This window comes from Pseudopipra pipra, chromosome 30 (assembly GCF_036250125.1).
Source record: "Pseudopipra pipra isolate bDixPip1 chromosome 30, bDixPip1.hap1, whole genome shotgun sequence".
Taxonomy (NCBI): domain Eukaryota; kingdom Metazoa; phylum Chordata; class Aves; order Passeriformes; family Pipridae; genus Pseudopipra; species Pseudopipra pipra.
The window spans coordinates 963,381-974,740 of NC_087578.1; the positions used below are offsets into that span (position 1 = coordinate 963,381).

General features: G+C 64.1%; 2 protein-coding genes across 3 annotated transcripts; both read left to right on the top strand.

Moving 5' to 3' along the window:
• The first annotated feature begins 877 nt into the window (after positions 1–877).
• On the top strand, positions 878–6,693 carry GPD1 (glycerol-3-phosphate dehydrogenase 1). The gene is made up of 8 exons (XM_064638845.1): positions 878–1,005; positions 1,715–1,892; positions 2,440–2,580; positions 3,012–3,150; positions 4,004–4,116; positions 4,419–4,652; positions 4,899–5,005; positions 5,247–6,693. Exons 1-8 carry the CDS (start codon positions 965–967, stop codon positions 5,341–5,343), a joined length of 1,050 nt encoding a protein of 349 aa, XP_064494915.1. The 5' UTR covers positions 878–964; the 3' UTR covers positions 5,344–6,693.
• A 2,269-nt stretch (positions 6,694–8,962) lies between these two features.
• LOC135404201 (cytochrome c oxidase assembly protein COX14 homolog) lies at positions 8,963–11,358 on the top strand. Of its 2 annotated transcripts, XM_064638847.1 has the most exons (3): positions 8,963–9,055; positions 10,057–10,251; positions 10,312–11,358. In XM_064638847.1, exon 2 carries the CDS (start codon positions 10,065–10,067, stop codon positions 10,224–10,226), a length of 162 nt encoding a protein of 53 aa, XP_064494917.1. In that variant the 5' UTR covers positions 8,963–9,055; positions 10,057–10,064; the 3' UTR covers positions 10,227–10,251; positions 10,312–11,358. The 2 variants fall into 2 exon arrangements, with proteins under 2 accessions (XP_064494917.1, XP_064494916.1); XM_064638846.1 differs by having other exon boundaries at positions 8,964–9,055; positions 10,057–11,358.
• Positions 11,359–11,360: the final 2 nt, after the last annotated feature.

The window sequence follows — 11,360 nt, forward strand, 5'->3', positions numbered from 1 at the left end:
CTTTTGTGCTAAACAAAGTAACTTGAGCAGAACTGGAAATCCAGTGGCCAGGGCTAATAAATCCTGAACTGCCCAGTGCCCACTCTGCTGGGCTGTGGCAGCCTGTTACAGGCCCATGGGGACTCAGGCAGAATTTGGAGGAAAGTGTATTAAAATTTACGTGCAAGGGTTTAAAATGATGCAAAAGGGGAATTGTTCTCTTTGCCCTGGTGGTTTATAGAACTGCAAATGCCTCGCAGCAAACCTGGGAGCCCCTGGGGCAAGGAAAGGATCCTCTGTGAGGAGGAAAAAGCTGCTGCCTCAGGCTGTGATTGAGGCAGGAGCTGAGTCCTGGGCCTGCACCAGGTGGTTCTGACTCCTTACCTGGGGGCAAAATGGCACTTTTAGGAGGACAGAACGAAATGCTTTTATGCAGAAAAGGAGGGAGAGGCTCGGCAGGCACAAAAAGACCTCCTCGGGGGCTGCAGCTCCTCCCGAGGGGCAGCTCCGGTCTCTGCTCCCTGTGAGCAGGGACAGGACCCAGGGAAGGGCTGGAGCTGTGTCGTGGAGGGTTTAGGGGGGATCTCAGGGAAAGGTTCTTCCCCCAGAGGGTGGTCGGGCAGTGACCAGGCTCCCCAGGGCAGTGGGCACGGCCCCAAGGCTGCCAGAGCTCCAGGAGGGTTCGGACAATGCCCTCAGGGACAGAGTGGGATTGTCGGGGCTGATCCTGATCCTCGCGGGTCCCTTCCAACTCGGGGTATTCCTCGATTCTGCGATTCAGCGAGTGACTCCCGGTTGTGCCGGGGATCCGACCCACTCCGGGTCTCTGCACTTTGCCCCCGAGCGCGGAGCCCCGGCCGTGCCCGCGGTGCCCCCGGGGCGAGGCGGGGCCGGGGGCGGGCCGGGGGCCGCCCCTGCTCCGGGGCGCCCTTGAAATAGCGGGCGGCGGGTCCGGCTCCCGCAGCGCCCCGGTCCTGGCACCACCATGGGTGGCAAGAAGGTTTGCATCGTGGGCTCCGGCAACTGGTGAGCACGCCGGGATCACCCGGGTCCCCCCCGGCCAGCACAGCGCGGTCCCTTGTCCCCCCCGGTGGCACCGGTCACAGGAGGAGCAGCGGTGCCCTGGGATCCCTCGGTGGCACCGGTCCCAGGGTGAGCAGTGGTGCCCTGGGCTCCTCGGTGCCCTGAGATCCTCGGTGCCCTGAGCTCCCCCGGTGCCCTGGGTTCCCCGGTGCCCTGGGCTCTCCAGTGCCCTGAGATCCTCGGTGCCCTGAGATCCTCGGTGCCCTGGAATCCCCGGTGCCCTGTGCTCCCCTGGTGCCCTGAGATCCTTGGTGCCCTGAGATCCTTGGTGCCCTGTGCTCCCCCGGTGCCCTGGGCTCCCCGGTGGCACCAGGTCCCAGGGCGAGCAGCGGTGCCCTGGGCTCCCTGGTGCCCTGGAATCCTCGGTGCCCTGAGCTCCCCCGGTGCCCTGGGATCCTCGGTGCCCTGGGTTCCCCGGTGCCCTGGGCTCTCCAGTGCCCTGAGATCCTCGGTGCCCTGGAATCCTCGGTGCCTTGGGATCCCTGGTGCCCTGTGCTCCCCCGGTGCCCTGAGATCCTCGGTGCCCTGGGCTCCTTGGTGCCCTATGCTCTCCGGTGCCCTGTGCTCCCCCGTGCCCTGTGCTCCCCCAGTGCCCTGGGCTCCCGCGTGCCCTGTGCTCCCCCTGTGCCACGGCCCCGCTGTGCCCACGCAGGGGCTCTGCCATCGCCAAGATCGTGGGTGCCAACGCGGCGCGGCTGAGCGGCTTCGAGAGCCAGGTGAACATGTGGGTGCTGCAGGAGGAGGTGGGCGGCCGGCGCCTCACCGACATCATCAACGCCGAGCACGAGAACGTCAAGTACCTGCCCGGGCACAAACTGCCCCCCAACGTGGTGGGTGTGGGGGCTGCCAGCTCCGAGGGGCAGAGCTGATGGCTCCGAGGGGCAGAGCTGGTGGCTCCGGGGGCAGAGCTGGTGGCTCCGAGGGGCAGAGCTGATGGCTCCGAGGGGCAGAGCTGGTGGCTCCGGGGGCAGAGCTGGTGGCTCCGAGGGGCAGAGCTGATGGCTCCGAGGGGCAGAGCTGGTGGCTCCCGGGGGCAGAGCTGGTGGCTCCGGGGGGCAGAGCTGATGGCTCCGGGGGCAGAGCTGATGGCTCTGGGGGGCTGCTGGGGTGGAAGGGAGGGGATGTGTGGGGCTCGCTGACCCCCTCCCACTGACCTTGAGCCGCGTTTGGATGAGCTGCAGCCCTGGCTGCTCTCGCTGCCCACCTTTGTGTCCCCCCCTCTCTGGCGTCCTGCGGGCTGGGCTGGAGGCCATGTGGCTGCCTCCGAGCTGGCACCATCCCGCTCTGCTCCAGCCCTTCTCCAGCCCCTGCCAGCCCTGGCAGGGACCTCGGTGAGGTGACTTCGGGCCCTTCCTTCCCTTCCCGGTCCCCGTGCAGGTGGCAGAGCCGGACCTGCTCAAAGCCTGCGCGGGGGCCGACGTGCTCCTGTTCGTGGTGCCCCACCAGTTCATCGGCAGCATCTGCGACCAGCTCAAGGGCCACGTGAAGAAAGAGGCCGTGGGGATGTCGCTCATCAAGGTGGGAGCGGGAGCCGAGGCGGGGAGGAGCTGGAAGCAGCCCGGCTCGGAGGGGCTGCAAAGGGAATCCTGGGATTTGGGGGCGGAAATGGGCTCTGGGGTGATGGGGGGATGTGGGGAGGGTGGGGGCAGAGTCTTCGTGGGGGTTTGGAGGTGCTGGTGGGGAAGGGTGAGAGCACGTGGGGGATCTGTGAGGAGCAGGGCACAGCTCAGCGCGGCGGGATCACAGTGGGAGCGTTGCAGGACAGGGAATGGCAGGATTGGGGTCGGGGGCAGGTGTCCAGGAGGGGCTCGTGTCTCCTTGAGAAGGTGGTGATCACCCAAAGGTTGGACTTCGTGATCACTCAGAGGTTGGACTCGGTGATCTCAGAGGTCTTTTCCAACCTGATTGACTCGGTGGTTCTGTGACCTCTGTCCTCGGTTGTCTCCCAGGGCGTGGACGAAGGACCAGATGGGCTGAGGCTGATCTCGGACATCATCCATGAGAAACTGGGAATAGAGATGACCGTGCTCATGGGGGCCAACCTTGCCAATGAGGTGGCAGATGAGAAGTTCTGTGAGACCACCATTGGTAAGGAGCCGTCGTCCCTCCTCGTTAGCAGCCTTCGTTTGTGATGAGAGGCAAAGTGGGGGGCACAGTGCAGCTCAAACTGCTGGCTGAGCTGGCTCTTTTCCCTGGGAAGGCAGGAGATTCCCCAGGAGCTGGCTGAGCTCATTCCCAGGGTTTATGATGGGATCACTGTTTCATTAACAACAGAGCTGTGTGGCCAAAACATTCCTGCCAGCACCGTGCCTGGCACAAGTTAAAGGGGTGGACACCATGAGGCACTTGGGGAATAAGTTCCATCCTTCATTTCCTTGGGCTTCACGGGATGCTCACCTGGATCTCACATTATTGCCCAGCCAGGGCTGCTTGGACGTTGATCTGGTGGCTGTTCCAACACCCCCCACACTGCTGGGAACTGTCCACAGAGCCAAAACCAACACAACAGCTTGCTGGGTTAGGGGCTGTGGGATTCAAAGGGTCTGTGTTTAGTGAAACAACAGCCAGCACGCTGGGCAGGGGGCTGGGGAGGTGGAACAGAGCCCACAGCCCCTGGGAACACACAGGACCCCCACAGGACCCCAGGCTCCAACCCCAAATCTGCAGCCTTTGAAGATGCCTTTAACCTACTGGGCAGGTCATTTGTGTCTTGCCTGATGAAGCAGCAGGGATTGTCCCTGGGAGTGCCAAGGCTGAGCGGTGCTTATCTGTCAGGCCGTGTGTGCCTGGCTCTTGGGGGACCTGCAAATGTTTGGCCACGTCCATCGGTTGGGCAATAGGTTCCTGTCCCTGGATGAGCTGCAGGGGAGAGCACGGTCCTACCTCGGGGTTTTTCCCCATCATCTTCCTCCTCCTCCTCCTCCTCCCTTTGTCTCCTCAGGCTGCAAGAACACGAAGTACGGGCAGATGCTGAAGGAGCTGATGCAGACCCCCAACTTCCGAGTGTCGGTGGTGCAGGAAGCCGACACCGTGGAGATCTGTGGGGCTCTCAAGGTGGGTCTGCAGGGCTTGGCCAGCGGAGCCTGAAGGCCTGCAGGGCTCTGCAGGGAGCTCTGGGGAGGAGGCTGCCAGGGGAGAGGCTGCCAGGGGAACGGACCCCACTGTGGCTGCTGAGACCTTTGAGGCAAAGGCCAGACTTTGGAGGGACCTGTCCTGTCCAGCTGCTCGGAGGGATGATGGGCACTGGCACAGGCGGGAGCTTGTGCTCAGGATCCCCACACGAGCCAAATCGTGGGCACAGCAAAGCCCTGAGCTCTGCTGGGAACAGATCCCTCCACGTTCCCGCTGTTTTCCAGAACGTGGTGGCCGTGGGAGCCGGTTTCTGCGACGGGCTGGGCTACGGCGACAACACCAAGGCCGCCGTGATCCGCCTGGGGCTGATGGAGATGATTGGCTTTGCCAAACTCTTCTGCAAGGGCCCCGTCACCCCCACCACCTTCCTGGAGAGCTGCGGGGTCGCCGACCTCATCACCACCTGCTACGGGGGCCGCAACCGCAAGGTCGCCGAGGCTTTCGCCAAGACGGGGAAGGTGAGCGGGGCTGGGAGCGGCTGGTGTTGAGGGGGGAGTGTGTGGAGCTGTGCCAGGGCAGGGTCAGGCTGGATCCCAGGGAAAGGTTCTTCCCCCAGAGGGTGGTTGGCACTGACCAGGCTCCCCAGGGCAGTGGGCACAGCCCCAAGGCTGCCAGAGCTCCAGGAGGGTTCGGACAACGCCCTCAGGGACGGGGTGGGATGGTCGGGGTTGCAGGCCCAGCTCCTCACTGCTGGGTTGTTTCAGTCCATCGAGCAGCTGGAGAAGGAGATGCTGAACGGGCAGAAGCTGCAGGGCCCCCAGACGTCTGCTGAGCTGCATCGGATCCTCAAGAGCAAGAACGTGGTGGAGAAGTGAGTGCTGGAATCTGCCGGGCTGGGGCTGCGACCCTTTCCTGCAGCAGCAGGGGAAACCCCCCCTTGGTGTCTCAGCTGTTCAGGGCGATCCGTGCACTGCCCACATCATGCCAGCCGGGCAGGATTCCTGCTGGATGGGGCCCAGTGCCACTGTCCCACCTGCTCCTGCTCGTCAGGGCGGCAGTTGAGGTGCTCCGACCCTGCCAGCTGTGGTGTCTCTGTGTCCGTCTGCCCACAGGTTCCCCCTCTTCGCCGCCGTGTATCGGATCTGCTACGAGGGCAAACCTGTCACTGACTTCATCAAGTGTCTCCAGAACCACCCCGAGCACATGTGAGGGGCTCTCTCTGCCAGAGACTCCTGCCCACCCCAGCCCGACCTGCTGCCACAGCTTTGTGAGGAGTCCGGGTCTCCTGGGAGCCTTGGCAGGGTGCTGGAAGGGCAGAGGGTCCCTGCCCCAGCCCTGGACACTGCCAGCCTGAGCCTGGCACAGAGGTACCTGCTGACCTCCCTCTCTCTGCGAAGGGCTCGTTTAGTTCCTGCCGCTCTCTAAGGTCTGCCCCGAGCGGGACTGAGCATCTTCCTCCTTCCACTTCCTCCTGCTGTGATGGATTCAGCTCTGGGAAGGACTCTGTCGTGGTTGATACGGGCTGGGAGGACAAACAGTGCCCCAAGTCCTCCCTCTTAGCCCCGCGGGGCCACTTTGGGTGGCACCAGCCCTTCCCTGCCTGCTGCTGCTGCTGCTGCTTTTGGCCTCCCTGCCTGGTGGAGAGGGCACAGTCCCCTGCCAGGCTCCACCCGCTGAGCAAAGCTCCTCAGGACTCCCAGAGGTGCTGAGAACCTTCTTTCTAAGCAGCACCAGTGCCAGGCAATGGCATTCCTTGCCACCCTGCCATGTGCTGCTTCCCGAGCCACCCCCAGCTGCTCCTGCTGACCCAGTGCTGCTCCACAGCTCCAGAGGGACACTTTGGGCCCTGTTTGTTCAGAGCTTTTGCTCTCGCAATCCCACCTGGCCCCTGCCCCGGGGAACTCCCCTGTTGTCACAGCTTTGCCTGTGCGAATTCCTGACTTCTCTCCCTGTCCCACTTCATCCTCTGGGGCTTGGCACTGCAGGGACCAACTGCCCCCAAGTCTCTGTGCCCCCTGCCTTGTACCTGCAGAGCCAGGGGGTGGGTACAGGGCACCTGGGTCGTGTTGCTGTTAAATAAACGACCCACAGCCACACTTTGCCCTCTCTGGCTCGCTTCAGCCTGTGCTTTTAGCCTGCTCTGTGCTCCCACGTGGGACTGGCCGGGAGCTGAGGAGCGGGTCCCACGCCTTCCCTGCCGTGGGGATGCTGCAAACTGCCCGCTGGCACAGGGGCAGGAATGGGCATGTGATCCACGACAGGTATAGGAGAGGACAGAGGTCTGGGGCCTCACGCTGGGCCTGTGAAACTTGCCCCTTGTCCAGGCAGGTGCCACGTGTCCCCCTGCTCCTCTGGAGCTGGCGGTGTTTGCTCAAGGCCAGCGTTGTCCAGCGGTCACTGATCCTGCCTGGGCTGGAATTCTGCAATGCTGGAGTGCTGCAGGGCTCCCCGTGCCCCCCACTCGGGTCTCTGAGGGGCATTGTGCTTTTAAACTGGCAATAAACACGGAGAGGAGAGGGGAGATGCTCTCCCTGCTCTGCGGCTCCGGTGCGTCGCTGCCGTTGGGTTGGTGCCTGCTGGACTCGCCGAGCGCTCAGAACAGGGCACTGCCCGTTCCCTCCTGGCTCTGCACCCTCCCGTGCTGTCCCAGAAACAGCAAGAATGTCCCCGCAGGTCCCTGTTTATGTCACACAGTGTCCCACTTGCTTTGTCTCAGCGGCGGTTCCAGGATTAAGGTTTGGCCGCGGGACCACGGCGGGCCGGGACTGCGGCGTTGAGCCGGGTCCAGAGTCCTCACCTGGGGCCTGCAGGAGCCGGGCCAGGACCCCACTGTGCCCCACACACCCCGGGCCTCCCCTCCTCTGACGTCCTGGCTCTGCACGCCGTGGGCTTTTATTCATCTCTTCCCAGCTGCTCTGCCCTGGGTGTCTCTGAAGGTGCCTCGTACCGAGTGACCTTTGCAGGGCTCCGAGCCCCGCGCTCAGCGTCTTGTGAGGGGAATTTAATCTGCTGGCACTGCTCTTGTTTCTGTGCCTTTTATTAGCCACGTTTTCTCACCAGGCGCTCGGCGACCTTTAAATTCAGGGAGCCGGCACGGCCTCCTCTGCCAAGGAGCTCATTTGAGCTTGGAGGGAGGATAAAGGAAGTCCAGCGTGTTCCTGCAGGGCTGGCACGACTTGTAGTTCCCTTTGTCTTCGAGTGCTTTCAGGAGTCCGGAGTGTTTGGACATGAGGCTCGTGCAGGAAAGAGGATCCCCGAGCTCTGCTCCCAAACTCCTGTCAGCACCTGCCTGGAGCTGCAGCAGGATCCAGCGGGGAGCTGGGTTTAGCTGGGAGCTCCTGGGAGGTGGAAATGCTTCGTGCATCCCCCTCGTGTGGGGTTTCTTTGGCTCTGCCGGTGCCAGAGTCCCTGCAGAGCTTTGCTCCCTGGGGGGGACCAGCACACGGATCTCTCGCTTTCAGAGCTGGGAGCTCCAGAGCTATAAAAAGTCTCTTCCCTTTGCCATTTGGAATTATGTTCTGCAGGCTCAGCACATCCCGGCGCCGCAGCCCCGGGAGCTGCTGCTGGTGCGGGAAGGACGAGGAGAGGGGGGAAAGGGTGGCTGTGGCAGCCCCGGAGCTCCGGGGAGCCCTGGATGGAGCAGGGCTGGGACAGCGGAGGGCAAACGCCGGGAAGGAGCTGCGGGAATGGAGCAGCTGCCGAGGGGGCTTGGGGGAAGGAGGCTCTGGGCTGGGGGCACACCAGGGACCCTGGGCAGGCACCAGGACCCTCGGGGAGGCACTGGGATCACTGGGATGGCACTGGGATCATTGGGATGGTATTGGGATCATTGGAATGGCACTGGACCCTTGTGAAGGCACTGGGATCATTGGGATGGCCCTGGGACCCTTGTGAAAGCACTGGGATCATTGGGATGGCACTGGGACCCTTGTGAAGGCACTGGGATCATTGGGATGGCATTGGGATCACTGGGATGGTACTGGGACCCTTGTGAAGGCACTGGGACCCTCAGGGTGTCACTGGAGCCCTTGGGAAGGCACAAGGACACTGAGGAAGGCACTGGGACCCTCAGGGAGGCACTGGGGCCCTTGGGAGAACACTGGGATCGTTGGGATGGCACTGGGATCATTGGGATGGCACTGGGATCATTGGGATGGCATTGGGACCCTCAGGACATCACTGGGGTTCTTGGGATGGCACCAGGGCTCCCAGGCAAGCACTGGGACCCTCAGGATAACACCGGGACCCTCAGGATGGCACGGGGCCCCCTGGGATGGTACCAGGAACCACGGGAGGGCACTGGGACCCTCGGGAAGACACTGGGACCATCAGGATAGCACTGGGACCCTTGGGAAGGCAGCAGGGCACTGGGGAAGGCAGCAGGACCCCCAGGATGGCACCGAAGCCCTCAGGATGGCACCAGGCCCCTGGGATGGCACCAGGCCCCCCAGGATGACACCAGGACCCTCAGGATGGCACTAGGACCCCCAGGATGGCACCAGGCCCCTCAGGATGGCACCAGGGCCCTTGCGAAGCCACTGGGACTCTTGAGAAGGCATCGGCACCCTCATGATGGCTTCGGATGGTACCGCACCTCCAAGTCCCGGGGCTGCAGGGAGCAGAAGGGGGAGCCGGGCAGCCTCTGTTCCATCCCTGCGCGGCCAAGGGCTGTGCCCTGAGGGCTCCTGGCGCCGGGAGACCCTGGGCAGCAATGGTGGCCTGAGGGAGGGAGCGGGAGGGGGGGGGGGGCAGCGGCTGAGGGGGCGCCGCCGCCAGGGGGCGCCAAGGGGCGCCGCGCGGGCTTCCCGCGCCACGTGACGTTTGGACGCACGTGACTCCCTCCCGGGAGGGGGGGGCCGGGCACGTGACACCGGCGGGACACGTGACAGGGAGCGGGACACGTGACAGGGAGCGGGAGCGGGTGAGTCCGGAGGGACGGAACGGGATGGGATGGGATGGGGTGGGATAGGGAGGGATGGGGTGCGGTGGGATAGGGAGGGACGAGACGGGAAGGGCGCTGCCGGCCCCGCTCACCGCCGCCCTCCTGGGAGCCCGCGGTGCGGTCATTGGCGTCCCCGCCGTTCAATACTGGGCCCGGTCTTGTCGATCACCGACCTGAGGGGGTTTTTGGGATCATTGGGATGCTGCGGGACCGGGGGGGGGAGCTGGAGAACTGGGCGGAGAGAAGGCTAATGAGCTGTTAGAATTCATTAGGATAACCTAATGAGGTTATTCCAGCAAGGGCAAGCGCGGGGTCCTGCACTCGAGGAGGAGCAACCCCGGGTACCAGCACTGGGAAACGACCCCAAGTACCGGCACAGGTTGGGGGGTGACCTGCTGCTCTAGGGAGGAGGACCTGGGGGTCGAGGTGACAGTGTGACCCGGGACCAGGGAAGACGGTGGGATCCTGAGGGGCGTCAGGAAGAGCGTTGCCAGCGGGCCAGGGAGGGGATCCTGCCCCTCTGCTCGGCCCTGGTGAGGCACATCTGGAGTGCCACGTCCAGTTCTGGGCTCCTCTGGAGAGGAAAGTCAAGGAACTACCTGGGGAGGGTCCCAGTGGGGTCTGGAGCACGTCTCTGATGAGGAGACACTGAGGGAGCTGGGCTTGGTTAGTGTGGAAAGGGAGGAGTGAGAGGGGATCCCATTAGTGTGTACAAATATCTCCAGGGTGGTGCCAGGCTCTTCTCAGTGGTGCTCAGCCACAGGACAAGGAGCAATGGCCATAAACTAAACCTCAACACGAGGAAGAACTTCCCGTGGAGGGTGGCAGAGCCCTGGAACAGCTGCCCAGGGAGGGCTCGGGGTCCCCCCCTCTCTGGGGACATCCCAAACCCCCCTGGACGTGTTCCAGGTGACCCTGGCTGGGCTGGGGGATCTCCAGGGGTCCCTGATGGTCCCGTGACGTTGTGATTCCCCCCGCAGGCACAGCCATGGTGTCGGGCAAGCAGCTGGCAGACTTTGGCTACAAGGCCTTCTCGGGCTCCATGATGCTGCTGACGCTCTACGCGGGGTACCTGTGCAGCGTCCGCGTCCAGAGGATGCTCCAGCACCGCCGGGAGCGCGAGGAGAACACGCCTGGCCCCCAGAGCTGAGCCTGGGCTGGCGCTGGCACCGGGCCTGGCAGCTGGGACCAGCCTGGCACTGGGCCTGGCAGCTGGGACCAGCCTGGGACCGGGCCTGGCAGCTGGGACCAGCCTGGCACCGGCCCCGTGCCCAGCCCGGGAGCTGAGCTGGGACTGGGACCGGCCCCAGGAGCTCAGTCTGGCCTGGGACTGGTCCTGCACCCAGTCTGGGACTGGAATCAACCCCAGAGCTGAGCCTGGCCCAGTGAACTGAGCCTGGCCTGGGACTGGTCCTGCACCCAATCTGGGACTGGGACCAGCCCCAGGAGCTGAGCTGGGACTGGGACTGGTCCTGCACCCAGCCTGGGACTGGAATCAACCCTAGGAGCTGAGCCTGGCCCAGTGAACTGAGCCTGGCCTGGGACTGGTCCTGCACCCAGCCTGGGACTGGGACCAGCCCCTGGAGCTGAGCTGGGACTGGGACCAGCCCCAGGAGCTCAGTCTGGCCTGGGACTGGTCCTGCACCCAATCTGGGACTGGGACTGGCCCCAGGAGCTGAGCTGGGCCCAGTGAACTGAGCCCGGCCTGGGACTGGTCCTGCACCCAGTCCGGGACTGGGACCAGCCCCAGGAGCTGAGTTGGGACTGGAATCAACCCCAGGAGCTGAGCTGGGACTGGAATCAACCCCAGGAGCTCAGTCTGGCCTGGGACTGGCCCTGCACCCAGCCTGGGACTGGGACCAGCCCCAGGAGCTGAGCCTAGCCCAGTGAACTGAGCCCGGCCTGGGACTGGTCCTGTGCCCAGCCTGGGACTGGGACTGGCCCCAGGAGCTGAGCTGGGACTGGGACCAGCCCCAGGAGCTCAGTCTGGCCTGGGACTGGTCCTGCACCCAATCTGGGACTGGGATGAGTCCCAGGAGCTGAGCTGGGACTGGTCCTGCACCCAATCTGGGACTGGGATGAGTCCCAGGAGCTGAGCTGGGACTGGTCCTGCACCCAGCCTGGGACTGGAATCAACCCCAGGAGCTGAGCTGGGACTGGTCCTGCACCCAATCTGGGACTGGAATCAACCCCAGGAGCTGAGCCAGGACTGGGACTGACTGAGGGGGCAGCAGGACCCACCCTTTTGCCCCCCTGGGCCCAATAAAAGCCGTGTGAAAGCAGC